Below are 17,377 nucleotides of genomic sequence, written 5' to 3'. Positions count from 1 at the left end.
GAAAGTTGTAACTCTTAGGAACGGAACTTTATTTTGTAGATGAACCTAAACGCATTGACTGTTTTCTAGATATTACCTGCCTACAGCTGTATTCGTCATGAAATGTTCAAATCTTACTTTAAAATGTACTTTGAGGTTAAAGTTTTGCAGTATTAAGATTTTTGTATTTTGTAGAAATTATTCCTACTGATGTAAGCTGTTCCTCGAATTTTTATTTCTCTCTTTTTAAGGAAAACAACGAACAAAAGCAGTCACCTGCTGTACCACATAGCAGTGTTACAGCCAAATCCAATATCATTTGGAAGTTTCTAGTAGGAAATAACTGTAATAACTGACTGTTAACAAACTTGACTGGTAATACCTGCTGTAAAGTCTTTTCCAGTTAGGAGGTGGTTTTGCAACATGAAACTGTCTGGAATGAAATTCTCTATACAGATTGGATGCGGTTGGGTCATTCTCCCTTCCTCCCATCCAAATTAAGTAGCTTGGGCATTTATGAAGTGAAGCTGGGGGGGGGGGAAAGCACTGCTTCCTTAATATAAACATTATAGCAACCTTTCTTGGCTGGCTGCAATGCTGCTTGTGCCTGACATGAACCTGTCGCTTTGCAGGATGCGAGACTCTTCTTAGATGGATCATTTCTTTCATCTGTGAAAAAACACCTAAATGTGACCAAATAAGAGCCTCTGAAATGCTGCTGATGCATTTCTATGGGTTTGGTAATACTTAAGATAGTCTTTAAAGACTCTGTATGGGCAGTTGCTTGTTATAACTGGTCTGCAAGTGTGACATAACCATTAAGAGCTGCAGCATACATATTTATTTTGTACATATGCTGTACCCAGCTATAGAGGAGCAAAATACTTAGTTTCCCCATGAGAGCTGTTTCACGTTGGGGTGTAGTAGGTCACCAGTATTAAGAGCTGAGATATTCATTTTCCTGTGTTCTGTGACTGCTTTCTCAACTCCTTTCTAATTGGCACCAGAAGGAATGAAGAAGAAAGCTACATTATTGAGTGGATTAAGGGGAGATATGTCTTGGATAAGTTGGAAGAAGAGATTGGGACAAAGAGCCTGCAAAGGTATAATTTATGGTTGGAGGTAAGGACAGGAAACAGAGACTAGCAATGATACTGAAAGAAAACTAGAGTTTAGACCAAAGAAGGGAAGCATAGATCATTGTCCACCTGTTTAAAAAAAATTGTGTATTTATGTAGTTTTACCAGCATTGTATGGAAATACTCTGGCACAAGTAGGAATAAGTTTGGTTTTCTAATAGCATCATTATTTTGCCTTCATCTTTAAAGTTTCCTTTGCTTACTGTAGCTATTTGTGCCTCCTGAGTCAACAGCTGTAGAAAATGAAGCAGGAATCCTACAGACAATTCCTCTTCACACAGCTGTCTAGATTCATGTTCCAGAATCTCAGACCTGAGAACTGTCAGTGCAGAAAAATAATCTATAGTCGTGTAGTTAAAACCAGGATCATACAACTATATTTAAATGCAGTAGCTGGAAATAAATTAAAGGTGCAGGGACTACCCCATATATGACATTTCCAGATTAAGTTCTTGACTCTGTGATCATAATCCTTAAATATAGCCTTTTCTGTGTAAGTACCATGAATAAAGGGTGAAGAGGTAGATTTTTGCACCTAGACCAGTATGCTTCCTAAGCAGCACTCCCATTTTAGTACACAAATTAGTACACTTCTATAAATGTTTCCTGTAAAGTATCTGAGATGTTATTTATGATGTATTTTAAGGTAGCTTGTAAACTGTCATGAAGTGCTGCCATACTTACCTTTGGCATGATCAAGGTAGAGGTCTCCTTGACAGACTAATTGCAATTCCTGATTTTTGGTACATTCAGATTTTCTGCTGTATGTGTTAATGTGCTTACCCCTGATTTGTACACCTAAACCCCAGACAGCTGAAGAATCAGTTATGAAGAATGTGATAGGGAACCTTTCTAAAGGAGATAAATGCGTGAGGAAGAAATATGCGGAATGAAGAGTTACAGCAGGAACAAGGACAGTTGGACAGTTGACAATATGAGGATGTGGGCTCTTGTTGGCTTGTCAGTAGTGGTTAAAATGCAAAGTTGCCTGACAGCTGGTGCTAGAGAGTAACAGCCCAAAAAGCCAACAGGGAAAAGTCCTTAGGCTGAATTGATATGATGCAATGGTTGTGGCTTTCTGGTAATGGCACCTCTACGTCAGCAGCACTGCTAATAAGTCTTCTTGGTGACATTAAGAACAGAAATTGAAGTAGAATAGTTTTTTTAACATCAAACTGCTTTTGCTGTTAAATATACCAGATTGTGTGATGTCATGTCCTCTCCTTCAGATTCTACTTAGTTGTTATTCCTTAAAGTTCCTTGTTTCTGTAACTTCATAAAGGAGTTTAGTGCAAGGGAAGTGTTAAGGTTTAGAAAGAAGAGAGAAAATAATTGATAAACCACCTGCATCGGAGATCTCAGCACCCTGAGTTTTTTAGTGTTCTTGAAATCTTTCATTTACACTAGAAAACAACAGGTTGCCTTTTAAAGAAACCCAAGTGCAGCTGTGTCTGTGTAAGAGAAGAGGTCCCTGTTTATTATATCTTTAAAGGTTTGACATTGCTTTAAAATAGATGTAAAACATGACATGCTAACCTGCCACTGAATCTCTTGAGTTCTGGGATTCATACACAAGTTTTTACAGCTGTTAGAGTAAAGAGACTTTCTTTTTCTTCCTTTGTGGTTCTGATGGTCTCTGCTAATCATCTTGCAGTGTCAGATTACCAGCTGTATGGTGCTGTAGACTGCTTTTGAGCTTTTTTTTTCTTTCTTTCTTTTTCTAAAGGTTCTAAATCTATGCAAGATGGCTGGGGAGAAAGTGATGGGCCAGTGACAGGAACGCGTCATTCCAGCTGGGAAGAGGAGGAGGAGGGAGGAGTCTGGAACACAGCAGGCTCTCAGGGAAGCAGTTCCTCCCACAACTCAACGAGCTGGGGGCAAGGAGGAAAGAAAACACAAATGAAGGTAAAATGCTTGAATGATTCATAACTACTGTGTTGTCTGAAAGCAGTATGAGTGATTTGTTAGAGCATTACAATAGTAGTTCTTTTAAAAATGTATTACAGATTTTATCTAGAAATGTGCCTGTTACAACAGCGTAAAAATTGTGAGGTTTCTGGATTTGTTTTAGTGTATTACATCTGTTGTGACTAATAAATCTGCCAGTAGGTGTCAAATTCTTTTGGTATGTTAAGCTGCAGAGCCATTACTAAATGAAACTGAGCAACAAGTACCCAAGGCTATTGCTCTTCTCTTGCTGACACATCTTTATGTGTTAGGCTGCTGCTGTTCTTGCATAGCCTGCTGAAGTTCGGATTCCACAGTCTGTTTGGCATATTCACTGGTTTCTACTGACTGGTGGGTTTAGGTCTGACTTCTGTTTGTTGTTCTTAACCTTTGGCCTTAAACAGGAGCAGTAGCTTGGCTAGAATCCCAAGTGAATTGCTTTCTAAATCTTGTTTGTGTGGAAGGTTTCTAGTACAGTAGCACTTGGTACTGTATTAATATTAGAAGGACTGTGCTTTGTCTGCTTCTAATGAAATAGGTAGGGCAAACTCAAAAGGCAAGTGTAGAGCAGCCTTCCTAGGATGTGGAATCCTGTCGTGGCATGGTAGGGAGTTTTATAATTCCTGGTTTGCAAAGCTATTGTCATGAACTTTTTTACTCACACTTTTTTATTTTAACCATCAAAGCAACTGTCCCTTTTTTTTCCCTTCTTATTCTTGGTATTTTTTTTCTGTTGAAGTGTGTTCAGTTTTGGTTTTGGTCAGCTGTTAAATGGAGAGCCAGAATGGTGCCTGTACAAGAGAAACCATACTAAAGGGAAGAAAGCCAAGAAAGAAATCTGCCTCTGTGGTGGATTGAGGAATGAATTAAATTGTAACAGAGGAAGGAAAAAAGTTAATCACAAAGCTTTTCAGGTTCCAGAATGAAACTGAAGATGGGATAAGCATTCTACACAGCACGTCTTCATCCAGCTTGGTATACCTAGCAATCTTATGAGAGAGAAAAGAAAAAAGTATTTGGTAAATGTTTCCAGTTATGCAAAAAACTTAATTTGTTCACGACATTAATTTATCTGATACCAGGATTTTCATTCAACACTTGTGCATCTCAGATAAAACAGAATTTAAGGAATAAGAAATGGCTTTAAAATATTTTTGTCTTTTTTTTTTTCCTCCCCTCTGCAGTGCTCGTTAAAAGGAGGAAACAGTGATTCATGGATGAACCCTTTATCCAAACAGTTTTCAAATATGGGCTTGCTAGTAAGTAAAGTTTCAAAAATATAAAATCCAAATTCCTAAAAAAAAGTTTTACATAAGTAAAATAAAAATATCAGCTGTTTCACAGTGTGTAGCTATTTATCTGTATTTGCTGTGCTGGCATGTTGATTATAATACTTGGGTACTCGGCACTTCCTCACTAGTCAGAATGGCATCTCAGAAAACCCAAGATCTACTTTTAACTCTTCAAAGCTGCAGCGTTGACAGCTGTTGTTCTGAGATTGCAGTTTCTTGCAAATAATAAGATTTGGAGTTTTAGGGTGGTGGTGATGGTAGTTGTTGTTTCTATCACTATTATTTCCAGAACATGCTGTTCAGAGCACTCAAGGTAGAGGCCTCGGCTCCTGGTTCTAGTGTCAGACATCTGTGATTAGTCCAAGGCTGGTGCTTCTGAATCTCAGACGTGTATCCGAAAAAGGAATTCTTGGCTATTTGTATTTTAGATACTGTTCAGCAGTGTCTTTTTAATGCAAAAAGGACTCAAAAATATTAATTGATGAAGTGAATAAATTAATGGCACATCATGGAGAGAAAAGACAAATCTGCAGGGAAGTACCTTAAAAATCATTCCATACAAGTTTTTAAAGAGCTTCTGACATGCTAATTAGTATTTTACAGAATATTGTGCCAACTGTCAACATGCAAAGCAGGCATAGTATGGAATGCAGGCTAGCAAAAGGAAATATTGCAGAGGTTTGGTGAGAAGCCCCTGGCTGCAGAAACTGTCATCGACATGACTAGGATTAGTTTGTAGTTTCTGTTGGCTCCCAAGCTCAGATTCAGTCTACTGGACCATAGATACTTCTGTAAGCGATGGGAACACCCTGTCCCAGTCTGCCAACTAAAGAATAACTTGGCAGCACATTTCAAGATTTGATGACTTGACAGGTCACAAGGATGAGCTGTCATTTTGGCCACTATTTCCAGTGTTTCATCTTTCGACCACTGGAACATTAAAGACAGAGGTTGATTTTGCAGAGCAGCTGTTTATTCATATTTCTTCATTTGTTGCATGCATTCATGTGTCTGGTTTCACATGGTTAAACTTGTCACGCATGACATTAGGGGATCAAGGAGAGGTGTGTACAGGGTGATATTGGGGATGCTTGTATTTGCCTTCAGTTTAAAATAAAACTTTGGCACAAGCACACCCTTCCTTTGTGCCACCTGAACCATCAAGGGCTGCTTTCTGAAACATTCCTCAGCATTTAATGAAGTCAGAACTGAATTATCTTTTTTTTCCCCCTCAGAGTCAAACTGAGGACATTCCAGGCAGTAAGATGGACTTGTCTGTAGGTATGTATAATTAATTTAAATGCATTTGTTATACAGATCATGTGTAGTATTTTTATGTGGATGACATACTGTGCTTTGGAAAGGTTTGATCCTTACTTTTAACACTCCTCAGAATAGAAGGACAGAGTTAGAGCAGCCAGTATCTTGGCTGTAGGATTTGAATAGTTTCACAGCTGGTGCTGATAAGCAAGGTTGGGATGTACAGAACGGAGCTACAACTTGCAGAAGGGTCATCCTAAAAGATTGGTTCGATCCATCTAGTTTGTGTTCATCGTTACTGTTTCAAGAAAGTGAAGGTCCAGTTTCATTTGGTGAAAGGGGATGATTGTTTTAGCTCTTGGAAGTAGGACATCCCAGCTACCACAGTTCCCTGGAGGTGATGTGAGCAGAAAAAAATACCTTCTGTCAATGATTTCTTCAATTGCTTGCCTCAAGCTATTACGAGTTACTGCTCAGTAGAACTAGATGTTTCACTCTTGATAGCCACACCACGAGTATTACACAGCTTCAGTAGGATGAGGCTGTATGGGAAAATACTCTCCTAAATGAGAGTTGGAATTGACCACTTGGATTGATGCCATTTAATCAACTATGAATTTGGTTCTTCTTTGGCAAACTAAATTTGTTTTAACTTTCTTCTTTGGCAAACTAAGTAGTGAACTCTTAGAGAAATCTTTTTTGGCCTTGAAATCAGATTTCATTTTGCATTCTCTTCTCCGGATTGTCTCGGAATATTCGCTAGCGTGATACTGCGGTAAATACCACAGGTTTCTGAAACCTCCTGCCATTTGAGATGGCTTGCCTGCAAGATTGCTGAAGTATGTATTGAAGAAGGAATGATCCATATCTGCTGTTCCAATTGGTTGTTATCAAGTCTTTGAAGGCTTACTAAGACTAACATCTTGTACGGCATGGCCTTCGATACTTACAAAGGGGAAGAGGGTTTCATTCCTGTTCTAAGAACTACTTCAGTTTTTGATTCATCAAAACCTACAGAAGCAGGAAGATACCTCATATCCCTGGCTACAAAAACAGGTCTACTAGTCCAATTAAAGGACATCGCTGCTTTACAAACCCAACAATAATACTGGAGAGAGATGTCCTTCCTAATTCTGTAACTGTAAGCAATGTCACAGAGGCCTCAGGTTTCTCCTAGATGCAATGTTAAAAGCCAGAGGTCTGGAATTGTTCCAAAGAGTCAGCTGTCCTCTAGAACAGTGAATTTCCTGTTTCAGTGAGGCATGCCCAGCCGGCTCCAGAGGAGCATGTGTGTGTGTCCTGGTTCTGTGTCTGGAAGGGGTCCCTGTGTCAGATTGTTAAGAAGGTGTGGTTGATTCTGACTGATGTGATTAGCACCAAGACCCATAGTATAGCAGTTACACAGTAACTGGTTTACGTGTTTTGTGTTTAAGAAAAGTCCCGGTAAGAAGCTGCTTGTTTCCAGCTGCTTCTGCATAAAAGCAGAGGCTTCTGTGTCAGCTGAAATAGGGATCCATGCAGGCACAGAGTGCTGCTGAAAGGACACAAAGGGCTTGATACAACAGGGGGCTGGTAGGAAGAGGTGACTTGACTGGAATCAACGCTTATTCTGCTGGTGGTTCTAAATCTGCTGTGGGAGACTTCTGTTCTCCCTGTCAGTTGAATTAATTACTGATGATCCTGTGGTACTATTTCTGAAAAACCACCTGCACAAGTAGTTCTGTGAGGTCTCTAGATCAAATAAATGGGCGTTCACAAGTCAAATACAGTTAGTTTCAAAATCTGTTCTCAGTCATTGCTGTAGGTTAGAATAGTGTGGGGTTTGTGATACAAGTTGACCGTGTCCAACATCAAGAATAGAAACTATTTACTTCTGAGATATACTACCTGCCAAAGAACTTGACAGGTCTGTGATTGTGTTCATCTAAATATCTAACAGTGACAGTGGGGAAGGACACGGAAACTGGAGCTGCTCCTTCAGCTCTGTTTTATGTTGGTACAGATGTCAAGACAGTTGACTAGTTTTAATGTGTTGCCTCCACCCCAGAAAGAAATTCACTAGAAGATGCTGATTTCCTCTAAAGTGTCTTTTGTCCTAGTGATACAATGGCCTTACTAATGAAATTGAATAAATATTATTGGGGCTTCTGGTTCCAGTGGAAAACAAGGTAGCTCAGGTTGAAGCCCTGCAAATGCAAGCAGTGTAAATGCTCATTCTGATGTGAATAGTAGATTTTTAGGGACTACAGCAGGCATTTCTTGTGAAACTGGTCATCATGCTATAATTGCTGTTTCTGTACAATACTGATTCTGCCATACCTGCAGCATTTATAGCTTTACTGGCAAGTGCAGAAAACAGACTCACACAACAGGTTTCAAGGTTGCATTAGAATTATCTGTGAATGGGATAAATGAGTATTATCACCTCATAGGAAGGCCATGTTTATATTGAAGTTTAAGCAGCTGCTGCAGCACCAAATGGCACACATATCTATGCTTGGAGACCTTAAAGGTGCTATTTAATGCCCTACGTGTTATTTGACAAGCCATTTTACAAGGCATCATTCAGTAATGTTTGAGGAGCTGATTGGATCATCAGGATAACTGAAGAGACAAAAGGGTGTTTCTGTGGCTTAGTCATCTTGTGTTGGCATTCACCAAGTTTTGTGTCAGAGTGATGCAACTGTCTTGCTTTCAGTTTCTTCTAAAGCCACTAATGGATGGGGCTTCTTGTCTAGAAGTAAAGCACACAAAGTTCGTGGTAGTGCATTCCTGGCATTGTTTTAATGGCCAGATGTAGGTATTAAAAGGATTGAGATGTACGTGACATTTTGTGACTGCGTTTCAGGATATGTTAGAAAGGGATGAGCTCATCCAGGTCAACATGACTCCAGTTACAAGCCAAGATACGTAGGTGATTTAAGTGTTTCTGTGATAAATTATGTTGAAGTCATCTGAGAGGGTGAAGCTGGATCAACTCTGAAAGCTGTGCCAGCAAGAAAAAAAAACATGTAATTAGCGGTTGATTTCATAAGCTCTTGTCAGTAACATACCTATGGATAATTAATAGTTTGCATTTGCACATTAAGAAGAGATGCTGGCTATGAGACACTTTTTAAAGGACCAGCCAGGTAAGTGTTTTGAAGGTATCAGCATGATTAGCTGTCTGCTGTGTTTGATAAAGGCTTACTGTTTGGTCAGTGATATGGTAGGACATCTATCACCAACTTCCTTTGAAGGAGTCAGAGTTTGGTTAATTCTGATGTTAGGATTTTTAAACTCTTCTTGGAAAGGCCATCTGTGCTACTAAATGAAATTATTTAAAACTAAAAATACCAGCAAAGTTCATCTCTATGGTCCTGTTCGTATTTTAAAACAAAGATGTTTTCCACCTACTTCAACATAACAATATGCATCTGATACCTTACAAGGTGCCAAGTATGACCAAAAAAAATTGTTCCTTGGCAGCAGTTAAGTGTGTGAGGTAGAAAACCTCCTTCAGTCAGCACTTGGCTAATGATAAGCATACAGAGAAAGAAGTTGTCTTGTTCACTGTGTGTGTTACAGTTTGATCATCTGTTGTTAGTGTCTCTTCATTGTGTTCCAGCAGATTACACACTAAACAACATCAGGCCACTGTAGGGGATGTTTGAAAAGTGTCTGTCACTGGTTGTGTAGTCTTGCATACCAGGATGAGGGAGACTGGTTGCCTGTCTGGAACTTAAGTTAGACCAGATGATCTGTGGTGTTCCGGAGTTAAGTTCACATGACTTTAGGAGAGCTGTGATCAAATTATCTGTGTGGTTTTGCAGTTTAAAAAATTCTGTCTCGATGCCAAACCCAGTAAAGGCTAAGTAGAATATATGGACATGTTAAATACTGTGTGTTCATAGGTACTGAATTACCAATAAATAACAGGGTTTTGGAAAACATTGAGAATTACGTACGTGATTATCATGGGTTGAACTGGACTGCTGTAGAAATGTGTATGTTTGTGTCTGTATGTAAATTGTGAGAAATACTTCACATTAGACTGTCTAGACTAAATTGGCTTGTCCAGTCTTAAAAATCCTACTTTAATTTTTCAGCATCTCTTAATAGCAGCTGTAGCCATGATAAATTCTAAGACTGATCTAATTAGACCCCGATCTTCCTTTGGCTATGAACTTTCTGTCGTGACACGTGGTGAGATTATCAGTACTAATTTTTACCTTCTTTTCTCTTTCTTGCAGGTGGTCTCCCAGATAAGAAGTTTGAGGTAGATAAACGAGCCATGAATCTCGGGGATTTTAATGACATGATGAGAAAGGATCGATCTGGGTTCCGTCCACCTAATTCCAAAGACATGGGAACCACAGATAGTGGGCCTTATTTTGAGAAGGTGAGAGAAATATCTTTAGATAAATTCAGAACAAAACATGTATGTTCGAGGTCCTACTTCTATCATACACCTCTGGAAATGCTAAAAATTCTGTAACCTTAGGCAAACTAAATAGTAAAAGGTGTGGGTGAGCTAGCTTTGTAGAATAATGTGTATATAAAACAGAGGTGTCAGATACGCTTAGACAAACTAAATCATCTGGGGATAATAAGACTTTTTTAGAGCAGACTGCTCTTAATATGGACAGAAAGAAATTCCTTTGTTTTCAATGGAAGGCTAAACTAGTAGCATTGAAATTCATTATAGATTTCATCAAAATGATTCTTTGGCTACAGACCACAATCATCTACTGTAAAAAAATATTTAAGTCTAAGTAAACACAAGTAATCACAGTCTCCCAAATTTTTTTCTGCTTTCATGTCTGTCGTTTATTGGAAACACCCTTCCCTAAATTCTGCAACCCCTAATGCTGTATGTCCATGTTCTGTAAGCTTCTGTATGACATCTGTTTCTCTGTGACATCTGTTGTATGTTAATGTGGCAGCGTTTCTTTCCTATTCTTGCATATTTAAATAGAAGCTTTCACTGTTACTATCAAACATTAGTTGCTTCACATTATGAATTGGACAGTGTCCAATGGACCCAGAATGCCTGAGGGTTTTTTCTAATACAGTTCGTAAAATGGAAAAGAAATTTGGTTTAAAAACTCTGAAGGCGTGTAACTGTCAATGAATTTAACTCCTCCATTTTGGTGTAACAGGTCAAAAAACAGTTTTGACAACTCCCTCTGGTGGCCTAATTGTTACATACCACACAGCTAATGTGTTCCTCAAATTATGCTTGTAGGTGTGTGCTAACATTAGGAATTCATTCAAGACTTCTTTGTTTCTGTAGTGATAACCACTCTCAGAAGTGAACTTTGTGATAGTTCAAAATGTATTTTTAAAAGAAGTGTTTAGGAATTTATTGATTATCTCCTTGGACCAAAATCTTAATTGTCAGGTGGTCATTTGAGTCAGAAATTTTGTCCTTGTAATTGCTATTACAAATTAACTTTGCTTTTCCTGGTCACTCACTGTCCCTCTTTCTCTCCTCTTGCGTTCTGTTGCTTCACTAACCAACTCCTGCTGTTGGCTAACTGCTGCTTCAGCTGACTTTGCCTTTCTCCAATCAAGATGGGTGCCTTGGGGATGAGGCTCCCTGCTCTCCCTTCTCCCCTTCTCCCAGCTACAAGCTGTCTCCCTCTGGTTCCACACTATCCAACGTCGGCCTTGGGGCAATCGGCTCAGGGCTCAGTCCCCAAAACTTCGCTGCTAGACAAGTAAGCAGGCCACCTTATAAGATGCATTGTTATAAGGCTGCAACCTGGGCTTAATCCTGGTTAGTTGGTTGCTTGCATTTGTTTTTCTACTATATACATTAATATTGTTAATGGAAATTTCAGCCATTGAGAATCAATCCACTTTGGTTCCTGTTATCAAAATATATTCCCTTTGGTCCCTTTACTTCCCAAATCACAGTGTAGCCACGCATAATATGCTTTTCAGAAGTCGTGAAGTTAATGGCTTCCTTTAACTGCTGCTTTAAAACCCAGTTGGAAGCTGTTGATTTGCCCCACCACTCCCTGACACTGAATTTTTCCAGACTCCACCCACTGACCTTGTATGTAGAAATGTGCCTTTAAAAAATTGCAGTCACTTTGCATTGTGCCCATTCCCTTCTCCCTCCCTCCAGCCCAAAGAAAGGATTGATTTAGCAGCCTTTAAAAAACATAAAGTAGCAGTGGTTTTGTTCTGTTTATGGGGGAATGATGGGGACAAAATGAAGTGGGTAACTGCAGCTTGGAAGAATTTCTGGCTATTAAGTTTTGCATTATGTGGGAAGAAAATGTTGCAGGAATACTAGGAAATGAAAGAATAGAACCTAAGTATTGCGACTAGATTAGCTTATTTAGTCATGTGCCTCACGTGATGGTGTTCCCTTGTGTTGTCTTTTTGTTTGTGTGACACAATCGGTGTTTGAACATCAGATTTAAGTCCAAAATTTTCAGGCATGTTCCTGGATTTGGTGTGCTTTAGGGGGAGCTGAAAGTGTAGCCTCAGGTTCAGGCCTCTCAAAATGTGTTGACCCCAGTCAGGTCTTTCTAGAATAAAAACTCATGTCTCTTGGGTGTTTGGGGTTTTTTTGTTTATCTTCTTAACATGTTTAATACCACAACTTGAGCTGCTTCTGAAAGAGAAGGTACATTAAGGATGCAAAATGTAATGTAGGTGAATTTGAATGAGACCATCTGTGATGCTGCCAGTACAGAGGCAAGCAAAAGGATAGTGGAGCATGCCCAGTATTGTGGTAAAAGGGAGGCACAGTTTATGAAATCTTGGTATACGAGGGAAGGAAAGGTTTTGGAGAAGGCCTGCACAATCTCAGGTTGAAAGAATAATGAATTTATGTTGGGTACAGCGGTGCTGCCTTGGAGAGGGACAACAGAGAATGATGGCTGAGGGATGGAAAATGTACTATTCAGAGCCCCAGGTATCTGAGGATTGTAGATACCCTGATACACAGTAGAAAATGTGAAGTTCTGAGGGTCTTGAAAATGAAAGGACAGAACCGTTACACATGACCTTTTGGAGTGTGACTTTCAGCTTCTAGAAGCAACAGCATGCAACTGTTAGTGTAGGAGACTGTCCGTAACGCTTCCTGTGGCTTTGAAAGATGTTACAAATGGACAGTCTGCTCCGTGGCTGTAACAGTGAAACAAAATCACAAATTCTCTTTGCTCTTTTTTGTGCAGTAGGCAACAGAAGTTGCTTATAAAACAATAAATACTTCTCATTTAAAAAAAAAAAACAAACCAACAAACAAACCCAGCAACATTTCTTGCTTTAGAAAATAAATCACTGGAAGGAGAAAAAGAAACCCTGCAAATAATATTTTGTCACTTGAAAACATTCCTGGGGGAAAGAAACGGGGAAAAGAAAAACACCTCTAATCCTGAATACTGAATGAAGTTCTCACATCAGAAGGAAAATTTTTAATGACATTTTTAAATTGTAATTTGTTAGTGAAAGGCTTGCAGAGAAGTAATGTGTGATATCTCAATAACCTACTGAATCATCTAAAAAGGATGCCCAAAATTCTTGTTTTAAGTCAATGGAATGTGGAGGGTTTTGAGCATGTTTATACTCCCAACGTTCCACTTCCCAACTTGTAAAATGCAAAATGTAAAACACTAGCTTTGTCATGTGCTATGAAATAAGTGGATAAATATGACTCTTCAATTTAGAGATGAAAGAGCCTGCATCTCAAAAATGTTAACACAGCAGTTGTAATCCAGTTGGAATATTAGTGATTTAGGGCATCTGAGTAATTTTAAGGGTACTCTGTTCTAAGTTAGTACTTGCCTCACTGTTACTGATATGCAGTTAATAGCATAGAAATCCATTATCCTGAAAGATTCATCTTCTCACTACTGCTTTAATTTTATAGGGTGGCAATCATGGTTTGTTTGGAAACAGCACAGCACAATCGAGGGGCATGCACACACCAGTGCAGCCACTAAATCCTTCCCCCAATATCCGGGCGCAAGTGCCTCCCCAGTTTCTTTCTCCCCAGGTAAGGAATTTATAGTAACTGGTTACTTGTAAAAGGTAGAGCTGCAGCCTTCAGAGCACATCGTTGAGGGTACTTACACATCTATCTTAGTCTTAATTTGATGTTCAGAAATCAAAAGCATAGATAAGATGAAAAATTAAAATTCATAGTTGCAAGTACTTAAAACTCAGTGCTTAAGGATTGGCCTTCTTTCTTTGTCCAAGGCAGTTGATGGTAAATGCTCACTACCAGTACTTTTAAAAATCAAATTAGATTCAGGAATCCGGTGACTTTATAGGCTTTTCAGAGTATTTTAAAAACAACAAAAACAAGTCAAAGCGGAAAGTTTTTCTGAAGTATGATGGGTTGCTTAATTTTTTTTCAAGCTGTCTTGTCCTGTGCTTCCTGCTCCCCACCCCCCCCAAAAGAGAGGCCTGATTAAGGGCTACATGTTGCATTTTGCATTGCAGAGCTCTAAGACCTAAGGTTTTCCAAATGCCGAAGTTTACCTTTTGCTTTGGACTTGGTGAAGGCTTTCAGAGATTCTCTTGTATTCTACTTGTCTAACTCTCAAATAATGCAGGGAGAAATGGGGGGATTCCTCACCTACTCCTCTCTTAATATAGCTTATTCAGCATACAAAGAGATTAACTCTTTCTGTGAGGCACTGTTTCTTTGCTCCAGTGACTGCATGAATGCCTTTCTTTTCCCTTGACAAGCAGTACGTTTTTAATGTGGTAATGCAGTACTGTGATTACTGGTTAGCTGCATAGATCTCAGCATTTTAATTTAGTTCAGTCTGTAGCAACTGCTTAGTTGGGGGAGGAATCTTTGTCTGTGTGTCTGCATCTGCACATGTAATACTGTATATTGTCAATCAAGTGAGGTATTCATTCTGCTCGAGTCATAGATTGTGCATGTTTAAATGTGATGTGTTTAATAAACCTGTAATGTCTTTCCTAGAACGCAAATCAAAATCGGTGTTGTACCTATTGCTTTATAGAAATACTTCTACTCCATCACCTTTTCTTATAGCAGTGCATTTCTTAAAGATATGTAACTGGTTTCCATGCAGGTTTCGGCCTCCATGCTCAAACAGTTTCCCAACAGTGGCTTGAATCCTGGTCTTTTCAATATGGGCCCCCAGCTTTCTGCACAACAGATTGCCATGCTGAGCCAGCTTCCACAGATTCCCCAGTTTCAATTAGTAAGTAGCTAGTAATCTTGTGAGACAGACTGTTTACAAATTGTCTGCTGAAAGATTTTTTTTTAATGTCTATTCTAATTCTGTTTTGTTCTGCTGATCTTGTGTTATTTTTGTACATGTATTCCCTGTTTGTTGTACAGAGAAATACAGCCCTCTTAGAGGGTAGCAAAGAAACTGAACAGGCCTGTTTAGTTATTGGGAATGTTGCCAGGAGTTAGTAACAGTTTCAGCAACATCTTTGTACAGAAAGCAGTTCTTTGATCTTTAATGAAGTTTTCTTCAGACTTCTAGTCATACTGATGGTAAGAGAGCAGGTACTGGTAATACTGTTGCATGATGTTAAATTGGAAAAATACGAAGGATATAGTATTCTTCTGATGTGTTCATTGTCATTGTATTTGAGTGTGTGGAATGAGATGTAGTTTGCCTAAGTTCTGAGCAAAGCATTTGCTCCTGGCATTTGTATTTCACATGTATTTTCACTCTTCCCACCCCCACTTACCTTGTAGGCATGTCAGCTCCTCCTTCAGCAGCAGCAGCAGCAACAGCAGCTGTTACAGAGCCAGAGGAAGTTATCTCAAGCTGTGCGACAGCAGCAGGAGCAACAGGTTTGGCACTGTTCTTGACAATCATATGAAGTATGAAGTGCACTGGGAAAATGCAATCTGCAGCAAAGACAGCGCTTGCTTTAGTAATGTCATCTGCTCTCTTCAGTTGCACTTTTCGGGGAGCAGAGTGCTCTGCATCTCTTTCAGGTCGCTGTTCACGTTTACTGAAATCTGTGTTACAGTATAGGATCCATAATTCCATTCTTTTTCTTTCATTTACAGATTGCTCGTATGGTGAGTGCCCTCCAGCAGCAGCAGCAGAGGCAGCCTGGCATGAAGCATTCACCATCCCACCCTGTTGGGCCTAAGCCACATTTAGACAGCATGGTACCCAATCCTTTGAATGTGGGTCTCTCAGATTTACAGACCAAAGGGCAAATACCTGGATACGGTTCAGGTAAGTGCTTTGTGGAAAGGGAATTGGTGCATTACCTATAGTTCCTGTATTAGCCAGTTAGATATGGCTCTAGAAATTAGTAGTTTACTTATAAGCACTAGAGCAAAGGTTACAACAGCTGTCAGCTCTTGTTCAAATGGTGTTACTTTTCATTACATGGGAAGAAGACAAACTTTAATTACAAAGCATATCTTATGGCATACTGACCTAACAAGCTTATTTATAAGCTCCCTCTGGAATGTTTGATGTTCTAGTGTTGGGGTTTTTTTGGGGTTTTTTTTTTTACCTTTTTTATGATCATAATGACTGCTTGTTTGAAAATACTTCAATGCAAAAGAGCAAATGATAATGGAGTTTTGTTTGTTTGTTTCACAGGCTTTGGCTCAAGTGGCATGGATTATGGCATGGTGGGAGGGAAAGAGGCTGGAACAGAATCCCGCTTTAAGCAGTGGACTATGATGGAAGGGCTTCCCTCTGTGGCTTCGCAAGATGCCAATATGCACAAAAATGGTGAGAAGGGGGTCTGACTATTTCAGGAAAGTCCTTGTAGTATCATTTATCCAGAGCTAAAATAGCTCGGATAAAATTCTGCTTCATGTAAGTGAATGTCTTACCTCTCCAGTATGTGCATCTTAAATATTTTTTGGTTTAGTATATAGCAGTAGTACTGTACCCAGCCTTTCCCATGTGTTAAATGTGTCTTTTTAATGCTTCAGGTGCAATAGTGCCCCCTGGAAAGGCTCGTGGAGGATCGCCCTACAACCAGTTTGACATAATTCAGGGCGACCCACTCGGTGGCCATGCAGGCCCTGCTGGTGATAGTTGGTTACCTGCCAAATCTCCACCAACGAACAAGATCGGAAGCAAATCCAGCAACGCCAGCTGGCCTCCAGGTATTACATAAGGACAGGGGTTATGTCATAGCATTAGAGTAGATGTGCTGGGACCTTTCCTCATTTTACTTATTAATTACCTCTGCAAGGAAAATTCTGCTTATAATATTTAATAACCTCTGCAAGGAAAACACTTGGTCCATGGCATTTTTTTTCAATTTCTTCCACATTAAATTAGAACATAAAATTTGAATTCTCAGTAAAAGATTGCTGGGCTAAATATGAACCAACTGCTGAACTGCCTGAATAGTATTTGATATTTGTTAGGTGATCTCTCTTCTGTAGTTTAGTGACTGCACACTTAGAGAAGACAACTTACATGAGAACACTTGTTCACAGAATACACAATACCAGCTCCTTTCTCTTCTGTTGGTTCCTTGTGCTGTGTTAGGCTGACACAGTGTAAAAATTCTGGTTGATAGCATGGAATCAGAAAGCAAAAGATGCGAAAGCTTGTTTTTGTGAGGGTGAGAACAGGATTTTCTTGTCTTGACCTTTTGTATTTTATGTGACATAAACTTTTCTTCTGGCAGTTGTTTACAAACATGATTGACTGCAGACCACAGGGTTTCTTTTTGCCAGCAATACCAGTGCAAGATGTATACAGTGTGTGTGCTGTGCTGTTGTGGTTCACCTTTCCTCTTATCACCTAAAGGATGAAAGAACATTGCCATGTTTCA

At 39.4% G+C, this 17,377-nt stretch overlaps 1 protein-coding gene across 1 annotated transcript in view; it reads left to right on the top strand.

The window, feature by feature from the left end:
• TNRC6B (trinucleotide repeat containing adaptor 6B) overlaps window positions 1-17,377 on the top strand; it is a 128,409-nt gene that overhangs the window by 101,244 nt on the left and 9,788 nt on the right. Inside the window, exons 10-20 of the mRNA XM_084262754.1 lie at window positions 2,845-3,023; window positions 4,250-4,324; window positions 5,593-5,638; window positions 9,850-9,998; window positions 11,149-11,319; window positions 13,488-13,613; window positions 14,668-14,799; window positions 15,309-15,407; window positions 15,630-15,804; window positions 16,180-16,314; window positions 16,521-16,697. Coding sequence (XP_084118880.1) covers window positions 2,845-3,023; window positions 4,250-4,324; window positions 5,593-5,638; window positions 9,850-9,998; window positions 11,149-11,319; window positions 13,488-13,613; window positions 14,668-14,799; window positions 15,309-15,407; window positions 15,630-15,804; window positions 16,180-16,314; window positions 16,521-16,697 — 1,464 coding nt within the window. The remainder of the gene's footprint in view (window positions 1-2,844; window positions 3,024-4,249; window positions 4,325-5,592; window positions 5,639-9,849; window positions 9,999-11,148; window positions 11,320-13,487; window positions 13,614-14,667; window positions 14,800-15,308; window positions 15,408-15,629; window positions 15,805-16,179; window positions 16,315-16,520; window positions 16,698-17,377) is intronic.

The sequence above is a fragment of the Gallinula chloropus genome (genome assembly GCF_964237585.1).
Source record: "Gallinula chloropus genome assembly, chromosome: 1".
Taxonomy (NCBI): Eukaryota; Metazoa; Chordata; class Aves; order Gruiformes; family Rallidae; genus Gallinula; species Gallinula chloropus.
This window is presented reverse-complemented; position numbering and strand designations above follow the sequence as displayed.